Source organism: Brassica rapa, chromosome A10, assembly GCF_000309985.2.
Source record: "Brassica rapa cultivar Chiifu-401-42 chromosome A10, CAAS_Brap_v3.01, whole genome shotgun sequence".
NCBI lineage: Eukaryota > Viridiplantae > Streptophyta > Magnoliopsida > Brassicales > Brassicaceae > Brassica > Brassica rapa.
In genome coordinates this window covers 18,000,071-18,023,286 of record NC_024804.2, presented here as the reverse complement: position 1 = coordinate 18,023,286, position 23,216 = coordinate 18,000,071, and the positions used below count along the sequence as shown (strand labels likewise).

At 35.4% G+C, this 23,216-nt stretch overlaps 4 protein-coding genes and 1 non-coding gene across 8 annotated transcripts; 1 reads left to right on the top strand and 4 right to left on the bottom strand.

Annotated features, from left to right (window-relative positions):
* Window positions 1-1,325: 1,325 nt before the first annotated feature.
* Window positions 1,326-5,065, bottom strand: LOC103846805 (cyclin-D4-2). The gene is made up of 6 exons (XM_009123804.2): window positions 2,833-5,065; window positions 2,641-2,727; window positions 2,457-2,558; window positions 2,172-2,379; window positions 1,918-2,045; window positions 1,326-1,612 (listed from the first exon to the last, which is right to left on the bottom strand). Exons 1-6 carry the CDS (start codon window positions 3,055-3,057, stop codon window positions 1,469-1,471), a joined length of 894 nt encoding a protein of 297 aa, XP_009122052.1. The 5' UTR covers window positions 3,058-5,065; the 3' UTR covers window positions 1,326-1,468.
* A 5,231-nt stretch (window positions 5,066-10,296) lies between these two features.
* On the top strand, window positions 10,297-16,361 carry LOC103846803. 3 transcript variants are annotated; one of them, XM_009123803.3, is made up of 21 exons: window positions 10,297-11,417; window positions 11,607-11,734; window positions 11,811-11,959; window positions 12,039-12,176; window positions 12,279-12,397; window positions 12,473-12,769; window positions 12,842-12,929; window positions 13,070-13,175; window positions 13,260-13,367; window positions 13,449-13,612; window positions 13,740-13,860; window positions 13,946-14,170; window positions 14,264-14,430; window positions 14,521-14,688; window positions 14,771-14,876; window positions 14,956-15,090; window positions 15,184-15,330; window positions 15,394-15,594; window positions 15,670-15,864; window positions 15,943-16,014; window positions 16,101-16,361. In XM_009123803.3, the coding sequence occupies exons 2-21, from the start codon at window positions 11,630-11,632 to the stop codon at window positions 16,230-16,232; spliced, it is 2,943 nt and encodes a 980-aa protein (XP_009122051.1). In that variant the 5' UTR covers window positions 10,297-11,417; window positions 11,607-11,629; the 3' UTR covers window positions 16,233-16,361. The 3 variants fall into 3 exon arrangements, with proteins under 3 accessions (XP_009122051.1, XP_009122050.1, XP_033137333.1); XM_009123802.3 differs by having other exon boundaries at window positions 13,070-13,367; XM_033281442.1 differs by lacking the exon at window positions 10,297-11,417 and having other exon boundaries at window positions 11,446-11,734; window positions 13,070-13,367.
* Window positions 16,362-16,383: 22 nt separating this feature from the next.
* On the bottom strand, window positions 16,384-16,465 carry TRNAS-GCU. Its single transcript has one exon. It is a non-coding gene; the product is annotated as a tRNA-Ser (tRNA).
* Window positions 16,466-16,654: 189 nt separating this feature from the next.
* On the bottom strand, window positions 16,655-18,670 carry LOC103846802 (very-long-chain (3R)-3-hydroxyacyl-CoA dehydratase PASTICCINO 2). The gene is made up of 9 exons (XM_009123801.3): window positions 18,500-18,670; window positions 18,311-18,422; window positions 18,202-18,220; window positions 18,021-18,109; window positions 17,868-17,921; window positions 17,459-17,529; window positions 17,274-17,355; window positions 17,023-17,119; window positions 16,655-16,918 (listed from the first exon to the last, which is right to left on the bottom strand). The coding sequence occupies exons 1-9, from the start codon at window positions 18,649-18,651 to the stop codon at window positions 16,848-16,850; spliced, it is 747 nt and encodes a 248-aa protein (XP_009122049.2). The 5' UTR covers window positions 18,652-18,670; the 3' UTR covers window positions 16,655-16,847.
* Window positions 18,671-18,732: 62 nt separating this feature from the next.
* LOC103846801 (mechanosensitive ion channel protein 2, chloroplastic) lies at window positions 18,733-23,006 on the bottom strand. 2 transcript variants are annotated; one of them, XM_009123800.3, is made up of 14 exons: window positions 22,815-23,006; window positions 22,321-22,463; window positions 22,187-22,243; window positions 21,953-22,110; window positions 21,486-21,609; window positions 21,280-21,377; window positions 21,055-21,168; window positions 20,890-20,950; window positions 20,569-20,718; window positions 20,338-20,448; window positions 20,044-20,211; window positions 19,847-19,960; window positions 19,696-19,752; window positions 18,733-19,614 (listed from the first exon to the last, which is right to left on the bottom strand). In XM_009123800.3, exons 2-14 carry the CDS (start codon window positions 22,396-22,398, stop codon window positions 18,865-18,867), a joined length of 2,040 nt encoding a protein of 679 aa, XP_009122048.1. In that variant the 5' UTR covers window positions 22,399-22,463; window positions 22,815-23,006; the 3' UTR covers window positions 18,733-18,864. The 2 variants fall into 2 exon arrangements, with proteins under 2 accessions (XP_009122048.1, XP_009122047.1); XM_009123799.3 differs by having other exon boundaries at window positions 22,321-22,468; window positions 22,815-22,963.
* Between the last annotated feature and the right edge of the window lie 210 nt (window positions 23,007-23,216).

Below are 23,216 nucleotides of genomic sequence, written 5' to 3'. Positions count from 1 at the left end.
TCAAATCAATGAATTTGTAATTAATATTACATTAAAAATTGCATTGAAATTCTAAAATGATATTTTTTTGTAATAAGAAAATGTTAAATGACATTTTTCAAAAACATAAAAAAGAATTAATTGATTAGTTTATATAAGCAGTGGTTTTTATCATACCAGTTTGATTGTGAGTTGATAAATCATGTCAATAAAGAAGTGAAATAATTAATTTTGTTTTAATGATTAGTGCATTAATCTTCCCTCTAATCAATAATCATAAAGTGTATACAACTTAGCTAATGTACTAGATAATTACAATGATTCATGAAGAAAAATATCAGGTTATAGCCAAGAAAGTAGGAGTGGACATTTCAGTTTAACTAGAGTTCAGTTTGCTTTATTTGGATCTAAGAAAATTTTAACCAAATCAACCCAAATTAGTTTGGTTTGTGTTCGGTTTAGTTTGGTTTAGTTAGTGTTCGGTTCGGTTTTAGTTCAATTTGGTTAGTGTTTTGTTCGGTTGTGTTTGTTCAGTTTAATCGACTTGATTTTTTAGTTTTGTTCTATGTGAGTTAAAAAATTTAATTTATAAGAACATACACAAATCATCATTTGACACAAAATCATTATTTTCTTCATATTTGAATGTAGAACCAAACTTAATAATAAAATTGCAGAAAACATAATCCAATAATTTCATGTTTTAATCTTCAGACCTAATATGAATATTGTAGATAATTTTTCGGTTTTAATGCTATTGTATGAGATTCATATTTTTTTTATCTTATATTTAGTTGGGTTTATTCTATTCATTTAGATGTAAAATATATAATTTTATTCAATTGTTTGGGTTAAATGGTTTAATATATTAAATGATAATATTATTAATATATTTAATTAATCTAACTAAAAGATACTTCAGTTTAAAACCAAACCAAACCGAACTATTTGGATTGATAAAATCTTGAAATAAATAGTTTAGACATATACTTTGGTTTGGCTTGAGTCGGTTTGGGTTCGGTTTTCTACCCACCCAAAAGAAAGTAATAAACAAACCTCTAATCTCCAAATATTTCATGTCAGCCCACTGATCCGTTTTGTCTTATGCTATCAAATTGGCCTCAATCGGAAGCCCATAACCAATGGATTTTGACTGATTCAAGTGATAACGAAGGTCAGGATATAACAAACTATATTATATGAATGGGCTAGATTCAAAGCCCATTACGATGATACGATCCACTTTTTAAAAAGAAGAAAGTCAGCTCTCGCATAACCGAGTCGGTTTGTTTCCCGCTATAATATTTGGCGGGAACCAAAAACAAGCCAGAGAAGCACTAGCAGCCTTAAATATATCTCATAGTTCCACAAATAAAAAAACACATTTTCACGTTTATTATTTATAAGTAATCCCGCAAATTCTTTGTTTGTTGGTTTATTTTATCAAAATTTCAACTGCGACAATTTTAAAAAGGGGGTAAAAGAGAAATTAAGAAAGAGAAGTGAGAGAGGAGGAAACAGAAGAAGTAGAAAGAGTCTTAAATTGTAAGACTGCATTATTATTGGGTGGTGTCTGTGGACATGAAGCTGACCCATTTCTCTCTATCATTTCACCAATCTTCTTCACTCTCTCCTACACACACACACCAAACAAAATATGAAACCCATCAGACATAAAAACAGACAAAGAAAACGTATATAATCTCTGAGGACACCACTTTTTTTTCGGGTCCCCGGCTCACAACTGACGACTATAATTGAATTGGTCAGTTTTTTTCTGGTCTAAACTGGAACTAGTTTTGGTATGGACTCAAACAGGGGATATAACAATACAACGTGCAATGAAGTATGCATATATCTATTATTCCATATTCTTCACTATCTATTATGACACTGAAGATCCAATTTTGTAAGTATAATAAAGTGAACTTTTCTTACCTTATCAAGGTGTGGGCATAAGGAAGAGAAGGAGAATTTGTCAAACTGTAATTTATGGAGTTCTTCAGAAACAGAAAGTGCAACAGCAGCACCAATCTCTGAAGCTCTAAACTCCAAAAAGTCAATACCTGTCCACACATTACACAACTTTTCACAACCAACCAACCATAAATACTCTTGTTTCTTTACCCATAACCCAAAAGCAAAACTAGTTTAAAGCTAGTTGTGGTTGAATGTTAATCCAATGGATTCACCTTTGGTTGTACTAGCTATCACTTGTAGTGATCTGGAGATCAGTCTGCTAGATGGTTCTTGATCATAGCCATAGATCTTACTCAAAAAGTATCTAATGTAAGAGCACGGCGTCACGGCTCGCAACCTCCATTTCAATACGTTCAACACCAAAAGCTCCATTCTTTGAACATATTTAGCCTCAAACACAAACCAAGGATCTCCTCCAACCTATTATCATTACTACAATGTTGATTCTGGTTTAAAAAAAAACTTCAACTGAAGACAATGAGAGATTAATACAAAACCTGAAGATGTATTATTAACTCTGGAACTTTAATATCCTCGATTTTAACAGCCAGGGATAAACAAGACACAGCTAACAACTGCACAGCCCATGCTTTCCCACTCTAGAGCAAGAAGTATCATAAACACACTCTTTCAATCAATAATCAAAAGAGGTTAACTAAAACCTCAGGACAAGAAACTTACAGGCAAGTCATGAACAGATAAGAAACGATCCAAGTAGTTAACTGCTAAGCATATACACACTGGTCCAAACCGAAGTTCCTCACATGCCTGTAATAATCAAAAGTCATGTCTTTTTTTTCAGATCAAAGTGACTGAACATTGACTTAGTTAAGAATCGAGTCAACATAAGAAAAAGAAATAAAAAAGCTGTACCTTCCGAATCCAATCAAGGGCTTGGTTTCTGACATTTAAATCCAAATCACCACTTCTCAGTCTCTCTAAGTAATCATCTCTCGGCGAGTGTTGCCTCTCTTTGTGGATCATCTCTCTGATTGTCTCTTCGTCCTCCTCCGATGGAAAACCCATTTGAAGGATCGATGTTCGGTAAGATGTAATCGAGTTCTCATCATCAAAACTCGATCTTTCGATTTCTGACATTATAGAGGTTGCCTTTTTCCGATCTGTTTACAAGTTTTTTTTCGTTTTTATAGTATTAAGAGATAATGAACTGAAAAAGAGATTTTGTCTCTGTTTTTATTTTATTTTGTTCTTCTTTGTTTGTTTTACTTTGAGATTGTTTTTGGGGGTCAGAAGAGATAAAACAAAAGACAGAGAGGATAAATTATTGATATATAGATGAAGATGTGGCTTTAGAGTAAAGAGATTGAAATGTGATGGAGAAAATTCAAATTAGCATGGAAACAAATATTTTTATTTTAAATTTGGAAAATGGATGTGAAAAAATAATAATGGTTGCTCTTATTTTTTAGATTTTTTAATACCAAAATGTATAACAATTCAAATAATCTGAAGATGCAGCGAATGTTTAATCCCATAGATTGTGAATCATTGAGATTAAATGAACTTCGAATCTCTCTTTCACCACTATATTTCGAAAAAGGCTTGTAATTGTAACTTTTATTGGTTAGTGGACTACAAAAGCTATTCGTCTCAGACCTCTCCACATTTTTCACAACCTCTGATTATCATCATGTCATGTGACTAGACAACATTGCACTATAATTTATTTTATCATAAGGTTCTAGGTCGTCACATATATAATCTTCCTAATCCCAAAAACATGTTGTGTATATTAGTTTCGCTCCATATGTAATAATAGTTTTGTTCGACTTGCTCGTTTCTATGACTTCTAAACTTTGTCTTGATTGATACCTTTTGGTTGAGGTATGAACACTTGGTTATAACATTACACTCTAGTCTAATCTCAAGGTTTTTTTTGGCTACGGTCCTCTCTGCATCACAATGTTTATTTGCAGTAAAAAACAAGGAAGTAAAGCGAACACCCTAACAAAAGAAAAGAGATCGGTGGGTTTCTTACAAAAGAATGATGCCCCTAGCTAAAAAGTATTCATTTCAAGGTTTTATATCTATTAATCAAATATAACTTTCAACTTGACAACAATTTGTATAACTTTGTAGTGGAGGTGGACTGGAATCACGTGTGAGCGAGCAACTTTGGTTCTTAGTTTTTAATGTTTACAGTATCTTTCTCTGAAAAGATTGGTGGGAGAAATGAAAAGTTGAAGTAATATATGAGAAAACAATTATGTATGTCGCAGAAATAGACCAAAGACTGTGTTCTATTTAATATATCGTTTCATGCATGCAATGCAGACAAAGTGGTCCAAGTACAATTTTGATGTTTTGCATCTCTTTGTGCAATGAGATTCGACTTCTTTTGATTCTCACCTCGAATCTTGCATAGTTGCATGTGTGTGTGCACGTCTTATGGTCGCTCTATGCTACATAAATTGTGTTGCTTGGACTTTGACTGGTTTTATTATATTTACAGAAAGAAGTTAATTATTACTATATTCACCCCAAAAACAATGAGACCAAGATTGTTGGTTTCTAACTTGAACCAGAGGAGACCTTAGCGTGTTAGTTTCTAACTTTAAAGGAGACCTTAGATTGTTTGTTTCAAACTAGAACCAGAGCAGATCGTAGAAGAGTCAAAGAGGTTTTCAAGGCTTGAGCAAAGTCAAGAGATGACAAATTTTAGAGAACATAGTTTTAGACGTTTTTTGATAAGAGTAGACAAATCAACAAGCAGTGCACATAATCATCATAAACAAATTCAATAACTTTTTCAGTCTTGAGATAAGGTTAAGGTCATCTTGAGATTGAAATCTGGTGGTGGAAACATGTTCCATACCAGTGGTATGATACCACTCCCCAACCCTTCCTCAAGATCCCTAAGCAGCCGCAAAACGAGAGTGCCGTCTTTGTAGGTTTTCTTTTCCCAGCGTGCCAAGCTCAGCTATGTCTTCTTCAAAATCCTAAAGGTGAATGAAGCATTAAAATTTAGAATGTCCTAGCAGGCAATGACAAAATCTGTTGTTTAACTAAAGACCTTGGACATGCTGAGCTAGGAGTTCTGGTATAAGTAGAATGATGAACTCATAGTAGAACTCTGAGAAGTTGAGGGAAAGACGAAGCCTAATAGGATGAATAGGTCTTATTGGATCAAGGATTTTAGAGGATTTCATTTTTTTTTTCAAAACCCCTCTTATTGTATCTAGCACTTATAAATTCTATATGAAATCCATGCTTATTGGATTATTCATTTGTATAAGTTCCTACCAATTTGAGCTTATTGGAAAATATGGATTTTGTCAATAAAATTTATCAAATGAGATTTGGTGGACTTTGGATGATATTTCATAGTGGAAAAACAAAGAATTGAAATATCACCTCCTATAATGGTATTTGAAACTTAAAAAAAAAAATAAAAAAAATTACTTCACATTTTTAAAAGAAAATCAATCTATTTAAATGAAAAAAATAAAAATTAAGTTATTTGAAAAATTAAATTTTAAAACTTTTATATATTTTATATATTTCATAAATGATAAAAATACAAATTATAGTAATTTAAAAATAAAAATAATATTTAAAATTTTAATTTTTTTCAAAAACTTTGAAATGTCTTAAAAAAAATCTTAAAACTTGTAACAAATCTTTTTAGGATTTACTCGAATCTCGGTTTTTTTGGATTTACTTAAATCTTGAATTCTAACAAATATTTGATTCAATAAGCCCCACTTAATTAGTCTACCAGCGATATGTGTATCATGTTACTTGCTTATTTTGGTAACATGCGCAATACTACGACAAAGAGATGACTACGGCATATCCGACGGATGTATAGCGGCTTCTTATGGGTTAATTTTCAATATCACATACTCAATCTTGTTTCATAATTTTAATATTGGAACTTGAAATGTTGTTTGTGAAATGTTAGTGCAACTTCATGATTCCATTGGTATGGTAACATGTTGGTTCTCAATAGTTCTCGGTGAAACTTCATATTCAATAGAAGCAAAAGATATGTCAACATATTTGTCAAAATTAGAAAAAAAATTATTTTGAAAATCTTCAATAACAGCAAAAGGAATCATGAAAAATTCATCCATTAGTAACTTATCCGATTTTCGTTTCCGGCGAGAAGACACGTGGCCTCTTCCTATGGCGGCTTCTTCTTCTTCAAACAGTCTATGCTCCTTAATTTGATTCTAGAATCAATAGTAAACTCCATTAGAAAGATCTGAAAAACAAAAGATAGTGACATTTTTCACAGATATATAAAATAATGTAAAGATACACAGAGAGGAAAAAAAGTACAAACCTTTAAAACATATGATCAAATATAATTCACTCAAGTGACATTTTTCATGTTTTAAAAAATATTCAGTTTAAAATACATGACAACCATAAGAATCCTCATCTCCCTCAACTTAATACACACCTCAACCAGTAGAATCCTAACAAGAACATAGTGAAGCAACAGCATGCATCCCTCTTCCTCCTCTAAAAAAATTATTGCAGTCGAAAAATCATGCCCTTTGATTTGACTGAGCCTTAGATATTTTTTTTTGATAAAAATGTAAAAAGAAGGTTTATAATGTTCAAAGAATTATACCAATTGTAAAGAATATATATATATATATATATACATACATACGCTAGCTTAGCATTAAACTTGAGAATATCATTATGCCCATTTTACGGTTTAGTCTTTGCATCTCCATTCTTGTTAATTCGCTAAACATTTGATTGTTTCCGTGTTGGATCACATAGGATTGCAGCTCTTGCGACACTCAAACCCATAACATCTTGGGGGAGGTAAGGCTGGAGCAGCTCAAGGACTGTGGACAGTGTGTTGATGGGTGGTAGAGGGTAACATAAGCCCTATTCTTGGATTTGAAGAATACAGCCATGTTCGGTACAGTGTCGCTGCGATAAAAAATTATACTTGAAACCAGCAAAAAAAATGGTGGAGATTAATTAAGGTGTCGCTGCGTTTAGTTTTCACAAAGATTGCGTGCATTGTTACTGTTGCTGTTAAAAGTAGCAACCATTAAATGATAACTGCGACTGCTTTTAAACGGAGAAGGTACCACTTCCGGCGTCAGTCTCCACATTCTTGCTCACGAAGACAAGATAGCTATAATATTGATCGCTGACTACAGGGCTTACAATTTGCACTTGTGCAATGAGATTCGGCTACTCCAAACTTGGATACGGGTGTGCAAGTCTTGTGGTTGCAATCCAAGATTTTTGGTGTACGGAAGACCGTAGACTGTTGGTTTCCAACTTGAACCAGAGGAGAAGATACTAGTTAAATCAAAATTCTGAGTATAAGGAGAAAGGATTTCAACTCTAAGGCTTCACCAAATTTTAGAGAACATAGGTTTAGACTTTTTTTTTAGACAAATCATCAAGCTGTACACATACTCATCATAAACACTTAAGAATAATATTTTTCAGGCCAATGTTATGAGGATCTTGAGATCGTAATCTGGTATCAGAAACATGGCAGCATAACACTCTCCCTTTTCCATCAAAGATCATCAGACCCCGTCCATCTGCTCCTGAACAAAGAATATTAATAGAGTTTCTCTATGTAACTGCATAATGAGAGTGATGTCTTTGTAGGATTCTTCTCCCAGTGTGTCAAGTTCAGCTATGGCTTCTTCAAATGCCTACATGTCAATCAAACATCAAAATTTATAATTTTCCTACATACTAAACGAGAAGTTCTGGTTTAAGCAGAATGATACTCAGTCCTAGTATGACATCACAGAGTCTGTGATTCCTTTAAAAAAAATACGAACTTTGTTCTAAAAAAAACTTAATTCAAATTTATCCAAACATAAGAACAATGGATCCGAAACCTTTTTTCTAACAGTGGTCAAAAACCTTAGTCAAGAAATCTATAAAGAAACAGGAGACAACTATCCATTTTGATGTTTGTATGAGAAAACAATTATGTATGTCTCAGAAATAGACCAAATACTGTATTCTATTTAATATATTGTTTCATGCATGCAATGCAGACAAAGTGGTCCAAATACAATTTTGATGTTTTGCATCTCTTTGTGCAATGAGATTGACTTCTTTTGATTCTCACCTCGAATCTTGCATAAGTGTGTGCACGTCTTATGGTCTCTCTATGCTACATAAATTGTGTTGCTTGGACTTTGACTGGTTTTATTATATTTAGAGAAAGAAGTTATCACTATATTAACCCCAAAACAATGAGACCAAGATTGTTGGTTTCTAACTTGAACCAGAGGAGACCTTAGTCAAAAGAAAAAAAAGATATACTTATCAAAAGACTTTTTCTTTGAACTAACAAACTTTGATCGAGTACAAACCCCAAAAATATATTTTGAACTTATCAAAAGATTTGATACGTTTTTTCTCAAAAAAAAAAAAAGATCTGATATGTTATCAGTCAGATATTTGTAACAAACTAACCTCATCATTGGTCATACTAGGTTTGGACTCGATCCCCTATATATTACGAAAAGCCGTAAGTCTCATCAGTCAAATCAGGAAAAAAAAAATGAGAAACAAAAGTAAACACCCCAAGAAATCTCATCACTCGAGAAAAAAACCTACTAAAGAAAAGAAGACAGATATGGAAACCATTAAATACCCTTGTGTGATGACAGAGGCTTGGGAAAAATTGGAGAAAGAGAGCTTAATGGGTTATCGTGTCTTCACTCGTGGGATTTGGTATGCTTTAACAATTTTCTCAATCCTTGGCTTGCTCTTCTTATCAGGAGGAAGAGTGGTTTTGTTCTCTCCTATCACAATTTTCTTTGCAGTCATGCTACTCAAGTGTTTATTTTTCGACGATGGATATCCAGATCCAACCACAACTCCTGTACTAAAAAATATCAGATTTGTAACATCTTTGATTGTGTTACTGATCATGTTTTATGTTCCTTTCAATTACCCTACCGTGGATGTCTTCGTTTCAATCTTTTCGTTTCTGGCCGGAGGAGTCTCCATCTATCACCTCACTAGCACGATTGACATTGGACATGGTCTCCTCATTCTCTTTCTTTGTTTTATTAATGGTCTTTTAGCCATCGACTTTGCTGGTCAAAGCTTCCACCCAGGTGCTGGCGTTTATACTATTGGTTTCTTCCAATACATTGTCTACGTTTACAATTTCGAGTTTCTAGCTAAGGTAGTCTAGTGACTCTAGTCTCAGTAGATTCTATGATGCTTTATTTAGTTGAATCATAATAAAAAACGCTTCTGTTTCTTTTATGTTACGTCTTTTTCTTTGTGATTTATATTAGTTTTTTTTGTTTAATTTTCGTAAGGCATAACGTTGTAAACATGTCATTAGTGCCAGTAACAAAATCAAGAAACAAAAATTTAATATATTTATAGATTATAAAGCTGAAAAATGGAGTATATTTTAAATAAAGCTGAAAAATGATCCTGTGAGAGACATTCACAGGTTTATAGTTGCAACAAATCGCAATAACAAATAATAATCAACACTGCTATAGAATCTCAATAATGAAGAAGCTCCAATGTGAATCCCATTTGCCTGAACTTTTTTAAAAACGTGTGAAAGAGCACCAGCTTTTTCTGTTGTTAACTTGTTCAGAACTTCACAATGAGTTCTACATTTTGCTTGAGACATTTTTTCACATTTACAGTTTGCTACAGATCAACATAGTTCAAGATACTGTACTTCATTTAACAAACCCAAAACTTCTATTACGTTTTTCTTCTATAACCCATAAAGAAAAGTAATCCTGAGAGGCTCACTGATGCTATTGTATACCCACCCCCAAAAACTAGGTACCAAAAACAATGAAACCATGAGTTTTGGTATCGAACTTGAATCATAGGGATCAATAGAATGTTTGTTTCCAACTTGAACCAGAGGAAAGGGTGGATTGTTGGTTTCCAACTTGAACCAGAGGTAGAAGAATCAAAATTCGAGTATGAGGATAAAGAGGGTTTTCAACGCTTCATAAAAGTCTAAGAGATTACAAATGTTTTAGAGAACATAGTTTTAGACTTTTATGATAAAGAGTAGACAAATCGTCAAAGCTGTGCACATAACTCATCATAAACAATTGAAAATAATATTTTTCAAGCCAATGTTATGAGGATTTTGAGATCGGAAACATGGCAGCATAACTCTCTCTCCCTTTTCCATCAAAGATCCTCAGGCCTCGTCCATCTGCTCCTGAACACAGAACATTAATAATTCAGTACACAGCGTTTTTGATGTATCTATAGTGATGCATCTGATCACGGATATATCAAGCAAGCACGGTTCGATTAACAGCTTTAAGATGACTTTGAAAGTAAGAGATGTAGAAGGGGGAGGTAACCTGCATATCGGAGGTCCAGAGGGTAAGATTGTCCCTGAGCAACTGCATAATGAGAGTGCTGTCTTTGTAGGATTCTTCTCCCAGTGTGTCAAGCTCAGCTATCGCTTCTTCAAATGCCTACATGTGAGAATCAAACATCAAAATTTAAAATTTTCCCCGATAAAACCTGTTTTGTAACTAATCCCCCCTAAAACATACTAAACAAGAAGTTCTGTTTTTAAGCAGAATGCGACATCAGTCATAATATGGACGTCGTTTTAGTCTCCAGTATACGACATCGTTTTTATTCAGAAACTTTCGTAAAGTTAGGCGCGTGCAGTATGTAGGGCCTTTGTATGGGCCTTATGAAGCTAAATGCAAAAGTTAGGTTGGTTATCACTTGAATTCTTGAACTATAGACATTTTCATCTTTTACAATTCCAAACAGAAAGTGATTAGATTAGTTTTTTTTTGTGAGTCCCATTAATTCTCTTAGATATATAGTATAGCTATGTGATAAAATTATTAAATGAGCATAAATAGTATTTCAAAAATATTGTAAATTATATCATAGTTTCATAATTTAATGAAATTGATTTGTTTCAAATATTTGATTTTTTTATTGGGTGAAAAGTAATTGTATCATACATAAAAGTATGATTTTTATTGTTTAAAAAGACTAAATCTAAGATTTCAAAGTGTAATATAATAACAACTAACTCCAATGTGGTAAAATAGTATGTACATTCAAATATATATGACAACCCTTTTAACACAAAAAGTTTGTGGGAAATGTGCTTTCAATTCTATAAGAGAAAAAGTATAAAACGTAAAATTAAGAAATGAAAGATAAAATAATAATAAATAATAACTAAATATGATAGTGTTAATGTAAAGAATCCAAGAACACATTAATTAACAATATTTAGAGACCATATATGAAAACAAAACACTATATTTACACCAAACCAAATCCAAAACATTTCAATTAAGCAACAATAATAAGACACTTGTTAGTCTACAACCAACTTGTTATAGTGAAAGACAATTTTCTAAAAATCTTCTTCTCTTTTTAATCCTCTGTTTTTCCTTTTCTTGCTTAACGATCAAGGGCTGATTATGTTCTTCTTCTCCTCCGTAGACGTAAGCATGACATTAGTTTGAAAATATAAGTTTCATTTTACTGAGGCACTTCTCTTTTTAAGTTTTTTTTTTCTCCATGCACTTGGGTTAACAGATTATTGTTTAAATGAAATGTTTATATTGTGTTTAGTTTGAGATCTTTGATCTGTCTTATAACAATAATCTATTTGGTACTGTTTGTAACTTCAGGGGAAAAGTTGAAGCCAAGAATAATGTCTAAGAAAGGTTCCCGAATTAAAAGCTTAAAGGGGTTTGGTTCAAAGGTTCATTGTGAAGATCATTTGTCTGACTCAGCATCGAGCACCGAAACTTCCCATGTACCCTCTCTCTCAAAGATTATGATTACATTTTGATTAACACCAAGTTATTCTTACCTGATAAATTTGTTTACAGGAAGCCAAAAACGTTGGTGTGCAGGACAATAAATCTTCTTATAACAAGTGTGAGGCTCTACATATACGTAACTCAGAACCAAAAAGAAAAAACGCTCAGGTTGAGACTCCAGGGACATTGCCTTCCCGTTTTCCAGAGTTCCATGCAAGGTGAGTGAGTTTTTAAAAGTCTCTTATCCACTACAAATTTAGAAATCACTCAATTCCTTTTTTTCATTATATATTATAGTGAGCAAGGTCCATGGTCTGCAATGATTTGCTATGAAGCCTGCGTACGGCTATGTCTTCATTCGTTGGCAGCAGATGGTGACAGCGAGGCTTCATACTTCCTCAAAAACGATTGCGTTTTACTCCGAAATGCATTTGGGTGAGACATGTTTTGGTATACATGTTTTGTTGTGATCTTTGTGCACTGACCCCTCTTGTTTTAATGTTAAAAAACAATATATATATATATATATATATATAGTTTGCAGAGTTTCTTGCTTCAATCTGAAGAAGAACTACTTGGAGACAGACCTTCTATCTTGGTTAGTGAGACAACTGCTCAAAAATCCAAAAAAGTTGTTGGAAAGATTAAACTCCAAGGTTTATTCTCCTCTCTCTTTCTCTTGTCCATCACATATTGTTGAAACAGATAACTAAAGTGTGTAGCCTTTACAGTTGGTAAGATCAAAATGGAATCAGATCCACAACCTGGTTGCGGTACTATTCCATCACTGAAGCATGAAGTTATTAGTCAGCAACTGGAGGAGCTGAATGCTACTTTGTATTCTGGATGGAAAGCAGTGAAGAGAGTTCATGTCGCTCCCCAAGTTACTCCAAAAGGTTCGATTTCACGTAAAAGTCTTGAGTATATGCGTGCATGTGCTCACTACCTCAAAGAGGTCTCAAAAGTCCTCCGAAAAGAATTTGTTACATCTAACGGTGCCAAACCACGTTCTCTCCAAGCATCACAAGGTAATACAGTTGCATTTTACATGTATCTTATACGGTTTCATCTACCAATATAAAACATTCTTTTGCTTTCAGAAAAATTTTCATGTTGTATGAAGCTGAAGAGCTCTATGGAGGAAGATCAAGTTAAAACACAACCTGGATCCGGAGAAACATTTTTCTTGTACGTCTCTTTATACATTCCTCAAGGCCCGAAACCACAACGTATAATATTAGTTTACTCTAAAGTGTCACTCGTTATACATTCATGGTTCCTGTTTTTTGTATAGCTGTAGTTAAGGTAAGGTTTCTATTCTGTTGTAGCTTACCAGATAGTATCGGTGATGATTTGATTGTTGAAGTTCGCGATTCCAAGGGGAAGTTTTGTGGTCGTGTCTTAGCTCAACTAGCAGCTATAGTTGAAGAACCGGTGAGATACATGTTAATCCACTTATGTTGTTGTGTCTACAAGATGAATTGTTCTAATAATCTAAAGTGCTGGCTGTTTTACCAGAGCGAGAAGCTTAAATGGTGGGCAATATATCATGAACCAGAGCATGAACGTATTGGGAAAATCCAACTTCATATAAACTACTTAAGCAGCTTAGATGAAAAAACTAAGGTACATGAATTTTTTTCCAGCTTCTTTCAACCTTCTGAACTTTTGTGATACTGATTTTTTTTTTTTTACTTTCATGTTTAGTGTGGGTTGGTGGCAGAAACTTCAGCATATGACTTGGTCTTGGAAGTGGCTATGAAAGCTGAACAGTTTCAGAGCCAAAACCTCGTGATTAAAGGGCCATGGCATTGGATGGTAACTCAGTTTGCCTCGCTTTACGGCATTTCTGATGCATATACAAAACTAAGGTAACTTAGCAACCATAAGACCAAAAGTTTTCATGCAATGAAGTCATATTTTTTTAACGCTGAATAATTATATTATTACAAACTATGAAAAATATTACAGACGATCGAGACTTTTCATGATCTGCAGATATCTTTCATATGTCATGGATGTTGCCTCGCCTACTAAGTACTGCATTGATCTGATATATGATTTTCTATGCCCTGTTATAATGAAAAAGAACTATAAAGCTACATTGAGTCATCAAGAGGTAATTTTTTTTAATTCATTTTCTTGTGTAGATCATGTTTCAGTTTTCAACTATCTCACTCTCCTTTTTTGGTGCATTCTGACAGAATCGAATGCTTGCGGAGATTGATGAAAAAGTCCAGCATGTTCTTGCTTTGATATTCGAGAATTATAAATCTCTAGATGAATCTTGTTTCTCTGGAATCAAACATGTTTTTGAGCCTCCTACAGGCACTCCTGCACCCGCTATAGCATCAGCTATCAAGCTTTACGGTCTTCTCAACAACTTGTTAAGCCAAGAGACACAACTAAGCCTTTGCAGATACTTTCAGGTATCCAACACACACACACACACACACACACACAATCTCTCTATCTACTTGCTCCTATCGTTTATTCCGGTGCGTTATTATATGGCATTACAGGCTGCTTTAAAGAAAAGATCAAGAATATACTTCTTAGAAACAAATGACACACTTGACAAAGGCATTGAGGATGTCACTTCTTATCAGAAGTTGAAGTCTTTAGTTCTTAGCCTTAAGAAGGAAATCTCCACTGATATAGCCATCCATAAAAGCAATGTGCTCCCAAGGTTTCTCTAAGTTTCATACACACAAACATTTACATGAATATTATAGTGGAACTCTCTATATATTGATATTATTTCTGTGAAAACAAACAGGTTTATAGACCTCCCAGATCTTTCAGCAGCAATATATAGGACTGATCTACTCAAAATACTAATCGAATATCTTATCACATGGCCTCCTCCTTCACCATCTCCTCAAGTTGTAGACCTTGTCATTACAACTGCCGACTTTGAAGCCGATCTCACGCGTTGGAAACTAAAGTAACATTTTCTATTGCTAATTTACTGAGAGTATTTAACTTCCATGTTACTGATCGTGCACTATTATTGGCATGCATGGCAGTCCAATCAAAGGTGGCTTCAATGCAAGAGAGCTTTTCCATTCATATATTACTAGTTGGATCGAAGAGAAAAGAAGTGCTCTATATGAGTTCTGCAAGTCAGAAACGGTAACTCATCTTGCAACAAACAAGTTCTCTACTTCTCTCTAGAATGCACAACTTAGAATGTTTTTAAATTGTTAATCAGGGAAAATCATGTAGTGAGATTCAAGGCCTGACCTCACCTTTTGTCGATGATATGTATGAGTTACTCAACGTGACACTCGATGAATATAATATCATCATCAGGCGTTGGCCAGAATATGGAGTATTCTTGGAGGAAGTAAGTAGAAAACAAAACAAAACAAAAAACGATAAGACCGTTGTTTCATGAATCAGAAGACTAATATTGCTTTTTGCTCTATGATATGGAAAGGTTGTTGTGGATACTGAAAGGGCAATGGTTGAAGCGTTGGAGAAGCAGTTTTATGAAATTTTAAATCCTTTAAAGGATAGCAAGATATCTGCATTGAAATACGTTCAGAGATTGACCAAGAGAGGCACATACTCTGTTCCAAAAGAGGTATGCTTCCTTCTGTTTTAAGAGTTCGTTTAGAAAAAACCTGAAGAAAAAACATGTTTTCAGCTTGGAGTCTTTCTAAATTCAATGAAAAGAGTGCTTGACAAGTTACGGTCGAGTATAGAGGAACGTTTCGAGGAGTGGAACTCTTATCTATCTGATAAAAAGAAGAGAGTGTTGGGAGAGAAGCTGAGAGAAGTGACTGTACTGTTAAAAGCCAAGCTCAGAAGCTATACGCAAGCGCTCGTGGAGAAGCTAGTAGAGAACGTTGGTTACATTCCTTTCTGAGATTTTAGTTTCTGAGATTTGTATTCTCAGAATCATTATCTTTATGTTAAACAGATGAGTTTGCAACATCACATGAAAATGAAGCACGTCATACACGACTTAAAGGAGACAACAACAGAACCTGACGTTAGAGACCGAATGCAGAGTTTGAAGGATGTAGCAGACAAGACCATGGAACAACTGCATTGTGTTTTGTCGGTCGATGTGTTTGTCTTAATATGCAAAGGGATATGGGAGAGCATGGGACAGGTTTGGAAAGCAAAATCAACTTCGTTTCTTGCGTCTTCATCACTCTTCTTATCATGTTTACTTATTTTCTTTTCGCAGGACGTGATTCTCCTTTTGACAGATAAGAAATACAACGTGACTTGGCACAAAGGCCTCACTATCTCAGTTTCTGTAAATTAAACTCAAACTTTCTTTTTGGACAGTCTCTAACTCTTTTCATCATTGTAATTCAGGCAAATGTCTCTGTTGATTTGCAGGTTTTAGATGAGATATTTGAGGATAAGATGCAAAGTTTGCTCGGTGATTCGGGAAAGGGAGTGAATTTCGAGGCGCCGAGATCGATAGTTGAGCTACGATCTATGATCTCTGAAGATAAGAAAGGCTACTAAAACTGAGAGAGAAACTGTTTGTTATCTTTGGGGTAGTTAAAAAGAAACAAACTGTTTATTTTTGAGTTTTTTTTTTTGCTTAATAAAATGTGTAGACAGAAATATAAATATGATAAGCAAATTCATCTATGTTGGCATAACAAAAATATTTCGTCGCCTGGGAGATTCGAACTCTCGCGGGGAAACCCCATGTACTTAGCAGGCACACGCCTTAACCACTCGGCCAAAGCGACGTTTTGAAAGTTCTTGTGTTGTCCTAAGATTATTTTATTTATGGCTTGTTAGATGTATGATGTATCATGTATGGTTTTGAACTTTGAAGTAACGTAAGTTTGTCCACAGTTTTAAGTTTCTGTAACTTTTGTGTTTCATTTATATTATAAGATCAATCTACGGTATTCAAGCAGCAGTAGACAATCATCTTCGTGAAAACTTCCGTATTAATTTAGACATTGCATTAAACATTTAAACTTAATATTGTAGTAACCTGGATAACTTCAAATAATCACCAAGGAACTAAAGAAAAAGAAAAGACTTAAAAGTGTAACAAAGAGAAGTACAATGAAAGAACCACACAAGAGAAGACAATCAGTTGATGGGCTACTGGTCTCCTCTCTATTCCTTCTTAGATTTGGAGAGAGCTCTCTTACGCTGACCAAGCATGTATCTGTACATGTGTGGACTACCTGCAACAGCTCAACAAACCCCGTTTCCAAACAAAGTTAGTTAGGGATCAGAACTGAACAGATTGGTGAGATATGACGTAAGAAAAGGTCAAATGAGGCTGTGCCTGGGACATAGATTGCGAGGACGAGTATCGTTGCATAAAAGAAGTCGAATGAGAAGTTCAATGTGTTAGGCATCCTAACGCTGTACATCTCAGACGTCTGCATAAAGAAAAAGAAGCAAATGGACCATTCAGAAATCAATTATATACATTAAAAGCCCAAAACTTTATCATACGTAGCATCAAAGTCAAGTCCATCTATGTGAAGAGAGTTACAAGGCTAAGAATTCACATGAGGGTGTTGGTTGTGTTACCTTGATGTGTGGTAAGGCAAGGTAGATAAGACCTACTTCACTGGTGATACCGGTCGGGTATAGCACTAAAAAACTACTGTATCTGAACATATTGAACAAAAGAGACAAAAAAAACAAATGAGATCAGGTTTGTTTATTTATCAATGATCAAGACAGAAGTATAATGCTGCATATGGATTGAATACCTGAGCCACAAGTGCCATGAAGGTGCAAAGCCTAGAGCTTCCTTAAGACCAAAGAAGGAGTAACGAATGATCTGCAATATCAATCATCCAAGCATTTTAGACCAAACATGTTAACTAAAAGCACATGAAGAGTTCACCGATATGGAGTAAAGAGCAAAACTGATCTTTAAGGCGAATTTTTATTTCATAAAGTCATGCCTACGTCTAATCTTAACAGCTAGGTAATAAGCAAGATAGAGTCACTAGATCTGTGCGTCAATACATGTGACAAGGAACTTCCAAAGAAATGTTCAAACATTTCAGATTCAAGACAAACTATATTGCTGGTTTAATCTATCTTTACTAAGAGTGATCTTCAATGGTTGATTCAACAAAAAAAAACAAAAGGAGGACTAGAAAAATGAATCACCTCCGTGATAGACCAGCTTATGACCAGCGACGCAACAAGAAAATGTGATTGGACCTGAAATTAAATATACAACAGAGTTCAAAAGATCAAATGATGAAAAGATTGCAAAGATCTAAGAGAAATAGTTAACTCATGGTGCTAAGTGCTAACAACCTCTGGGAAGCTGTATAGGATGCCCCAAGTGAGAAACAGCCTTGACCCAATCTGTGGCAAGGTTGCAGAAACAGGTGATCTGACCAAACCTATTCGAGTTTAAAACACACAACAAGAACATAAACCAGTCAATTCATCATCTTCAGATTTTGAAACTAGTGTAATGGATCAGATCATTCACCTACTAATCCATGAAAAATCTGTTTGAAACATCAAGACAAAAAAGGGAATCAATCAGTTGCTACAAATGTTTGTATCCAGACAAATATTTTCAAGACAGACAGACAGACCTCGAGAACGGCAGCAGTCTGAGCAAGCTGGAGAGGCTTCTCCACAGCATCATAGACATTTTCATGTCCAGTTTCCTTCAACGTCTTTACCGCAAAGTACAAAACCTGAGCCCTAAGAACACAAAACAGTTTGAATCAGCTCCGAGAGAAAAAAGAAGAGTAAAGAGGGTGGTGGCGACTTCAACTAACCATCCAGCAAAGACGATCCAGTTGTAGAGAGTGAGGTACACTCGACGGATGGTGGATAGAAACGACGCCATTGAAAACTGGGGATAGCAACTAAAGCTAGAAAATAGTATATTTATGGCGGAGAGATCGGAAGTGAATGCATTTATGAACATATAATCAATAGAGACCGGTGAGCTACTTCTCAACCGTTATTTTTGGATATTTATGATTTTGACCCTTTACTTTCAACCAACTATCTAAAAACCACCCTTACATTAAATTTACCAATTTATCACCCCCAGCTTCTAGAAATTGTGGAGGGTAAATCATTCAATTCGACAATCAATCGCATTACAACAGAGAGTGTGTGTATACAAAATGAAAAATCATTTTCTTTCCATCTCATTGTTTTCACTAGAAGCAGCAGCACCACTTGAGCTTGTTTGAGACTGCCCATCTTTCTGCTCCTTCTCAGCCACCAATATGGTGCCGTTTCCAGATCTCCTAGCAGCACCGGTGAGTTCTTTACCATCTGTTGTTTCCGTGGGAGAAGAAGAAGAATGCATCTCTTCCTCTATCGGAAGTGTTCTCTTTGACCCCTCAAGCGCAACACCCAACACTATATTCTCTTCCAAGGATATTGATGAAGTTGAGCCATCTGTTTCCTTCTGAGTATCGTTCTTTGGTGTGGTACCACCACTTCTCTTTGCCTTTCCTGAAGCTTCTGTTGCATCGTTTGCGACGGTAGCCGGTTTAGAGACCGGTTTGGTTCCTGGCTTTTCGTCAGGTGTTTTGTTGGTATCAGATTCTCCAGCTTTCACGTTTTCCTTTGGGTCTGGAGTTGGTGTTTCTTTGGACTTTGGACTGGAAGGAGCCTTGTTTTCTTGCTCTGCGGTTGTTGGTTTTGATGCACGGTTTTGAGATTTAGATTTGTCTTCTCCGCTGATTTTGTAAGAGGGTTCGATTAGCATCAAAGGACGCCTAGAAGCAACGCCTCCAGGACCGTACATTGATTCTCCAAATGGCGCGTTCTCCATGTCCGCGTCTGTGTACATCTTTCGGATTGTGCGAATTGGTGTAGCTAGACGTGCTCGGTGATGGCTTATGACTCTAAGAAGGTCCAACAATATAGCTTCCTGTTTCGTAAAGAGTGTTAACACTTGAGTCAATCCAAGAAAAAGAATAGGTAGAGGATATGATGAAAGATTACAACTTACTTTTACGCATAAGTATTCTTCGAAATGGGACGTTTTCACAAAACAAGAGATTAGTATCTGTAATAACGAAAATCAGATGTCAGAATCTGAAATATATTTGATTTTTACTTCAAGATGGGTGCAAATGAAGAAATAGGCATTGAAGTCTAACCACTAGGGCCTGATTCTCTGGATTGACATTCTCCAAGAATATCCTTCTGTGTAGTCTCTGCTGCTCAACTTGAGGATTCTTGGCAAGCACTTTCCGCATGTCAGCTACAATATTCTGTTTGGAGAAGTTCAAAACAAGGATCAGCTATAAAGAAACACCATGTATGGCTGTTACCATAGAAGAGTTAGGAAACGCACATTTATTTTGTTAACATCCAAGTGACTGATGGCTAGGTGGGTTTTGATACGCCAATGAGTTTTCTGAGTAAGGTTTCTCACGACATTGACTGTGAACTTATGGTTTGGGATGTGGATTGCCTCCCGGTCTTCACCTCTTATGATCGTTGGTGACCACCAACCAACATGCTGTAAACTCATTGCAACAAAACCATTTGAGGAAGTTAGTTGGCTAGTCTTAAGGAAATGTTCAGGCATAGGAAGGACGTGAGGAAGATATTCACAATATGCAAGCTAGAAGATTATGATACCAACCTCCACAGTACCAGAAACTTCATAACCTTCAATTTTTGTCTGAATCCACTCATTCAGAACAAATGGCCTCGTTGCGTGAATCATAACACTCGAAAGAAAGTTTGTCAAAATCTGCAACGGCAAAAACTCAGGTTTAATGAAATATCTTCTCATAAGAAGAGAAAGTTATTACTAAGGGGACTGTGACTATTCAGAAAAAAAACTAATAATCAAACGTGATTCAGGTATCACCTCTCGGCCAGCAAGAGTAATCAAAACTGTCCCAAGACCTCCAGCGGTGAGCCATTTTTGTGTAGAGAAGCCCAGCAACTCCATAAAAAGTGAAACAGCAGCAACCCATACAGCAGAATACACTGCTTTCCCAGCAAATTGAAATCCCATCTGTTCCATTCCAAGTGCAAAATAAGCAAACCATATGGAGAAACCAGTTATATTTCTGATCTTGGAAGCAGAAACTTTCAGTAACAACGCCAGACCAAAAATTCTCATAAGAATAACTCTACATATATTTAAGTTAATTAAGCATATTCTTATGAGTTCTACATTACATACATTTCTTGTATCGTTTGGGTCACTTGTTTCAGAGAAGAGCTTCTGTGTTTGCTGGATAAGACTGCATGGAATTAGAAATCATGAGCTGACCACACAACAATTTCACGTGAAAAATCCACTAAAGATAGAAACATAAGATGAAAATACGAGGTATAACACGCTTACCTCGATATGCAGTAGGCAAATGCAAGTACTGTTGACAATGACCTCACGAAATTCAAAAGCCTATCTTTTACAATTTTGCTAGCTTCGGTAGGAAGAACAATGGGATCTAATGCCCTGTGTAAGGAATTGTCACCAGATATATCAAAGCACTTCAACTGAGTATATCACCAAAATATCTTAATAATGAACCTCAAGAGTCCCAAGGAACTCCTTGATAGATATTACCTGCAGATGAAAAGAGCTCCTGACCATAATAGCAGGGGTTGAACATATGAAATCATAATATGGTAGGTACCACTATTTTTCCATCCGTTATCATTCTTCTGCAATGTTTTAATGGTAAAGTTTGTATCATATACAAGTAGCACCATTAATTTGAACTGAGGCATTGAAGAAAAAAAAACATATGAACTTGAAATGGTTGCACCTACATTGAGTAATATGTTTCTTCCTTGGCGAACAAGAGGTACTAAACCCCAGAGGGAGAAAATAAGAAGAGCAACAGCTGGAACCAACTTATATACAAGAGGGAATTGTTGTAATAATCTGTGTGACCTGAAAACCACGGAGTACAAATATTTAAATAGTTTAATCAAAAGGAACGCGAAGTAACATAAACATAAACACCCCCCCCCCCCTCCACTTTCAAAAGTTCCCATCAAAAGTATTACAACTTCCCAGTCTTCCCTAAGGGGAACCATAGAAATGACAAAGCATGTTCAGTTACTTTTGAAACTTCTTTGAGTATAAATAATTTATTTATTGTGAGTCAGATGCTTCGAGACTACTATGCAAACTTCAAACCCACCAAGATCAACTAATTAAAAAACTGTGAAAAGTTTCACAATCAAGTGGTCATTCTGAAAATGATTATAAGAAGAAAAAAAAGAAGTCTTACTTTGCTAGCACCAAAGTGGCAGCTTTAATAGCAGGTTCAATGACGTTGCCTCCTGATGAAAAAGCATGACACCTGAAAGCGGTGCTTCTGCATGGTGAACAAATAGGCCTACGAAGGTAATCCGACAGCAATTTATTCCTGAAACCATGTTGCCCCAACTGTACACAGAAAAATATCATGTTAACATCAGCAAACCAAGTTAAATGAGCAAATTAAGCTATCTTTAGATATTACCGGAGAATCTAATAAGAGAGGACCCTTTGATACATGCGGTCTCCTCCTGATCCCACTCTAAGAACAAACCACATATATAAAACAACAAAGGGGGAGAGAAACAAATTTGAGGGCTAAAATGGAAGAGAACATACATTATCAGGCTTATAACACCACTGGTTTCTAACAAGACCGAAGCCATGGGACAGCTGCAATGAACCATAGAGGGCCATCTTCTGAGCAGAGTCAAAGTCTTAGCTAGCAAGCGTTAGTAGCACCGATCATAAGCCGTTAACCCCTGCACTATAGAAACACAAGAGTTAACCCCAATGTTGCATGATTCAGAGCCAGCAAACGAAAGTGTAACCAGAACCTTAAATTATACAACTTGGATAAAAATTATGAATCACAATCCAAACTAAGCAGCTTTAATGAGCTCACATCAGCTAATTCTATCCTAATCTCATCTACAGGAAACATCCAATATGAAACCAAGTCGCCAATAACGTAGCAATCATCAAATCGATTCAATTAAAAAAAACGAAGCAAGCATCTACTTATACAGAGAGGGAATCCAAGTTTAATCAAATTCGAATTCGAAGTTACAATCGAATGAGCTGATAAGGAAACATGAATAAAAAAAAATTACCTCAGAATCAAAAAAAAAATCGAGGGTTTGAAGCTTCTTTCTTCAAGGAGCTTCTCGGAAGAGAGAGAGAGAGAGATTCGCGCAGACGGATAATACGGTGACGTTTCGTAATAAGCAACGTTTTGGGATAAAGTGGTGATCAACACGCCACGTGTTTTGACACGTCAGACTATCGCGGCGAATTGATTCGTGTATATGAGAAAGATGCTCCCGCATAACGGTACCGTTGTGCCTTTTTTTTTTCACCAAACGCGTGTAATTTAATAATGGGCTCACATTGGGCTTTTGGACTATATTCAGACCCAATATCGCTTGCGTTTTTTTAAATAGCAACTTCAATAATGAAACCATTTTCTGGCGCCGAATCTTCCTCTTAACCATTCTTTTATCAACAAAAAAGGA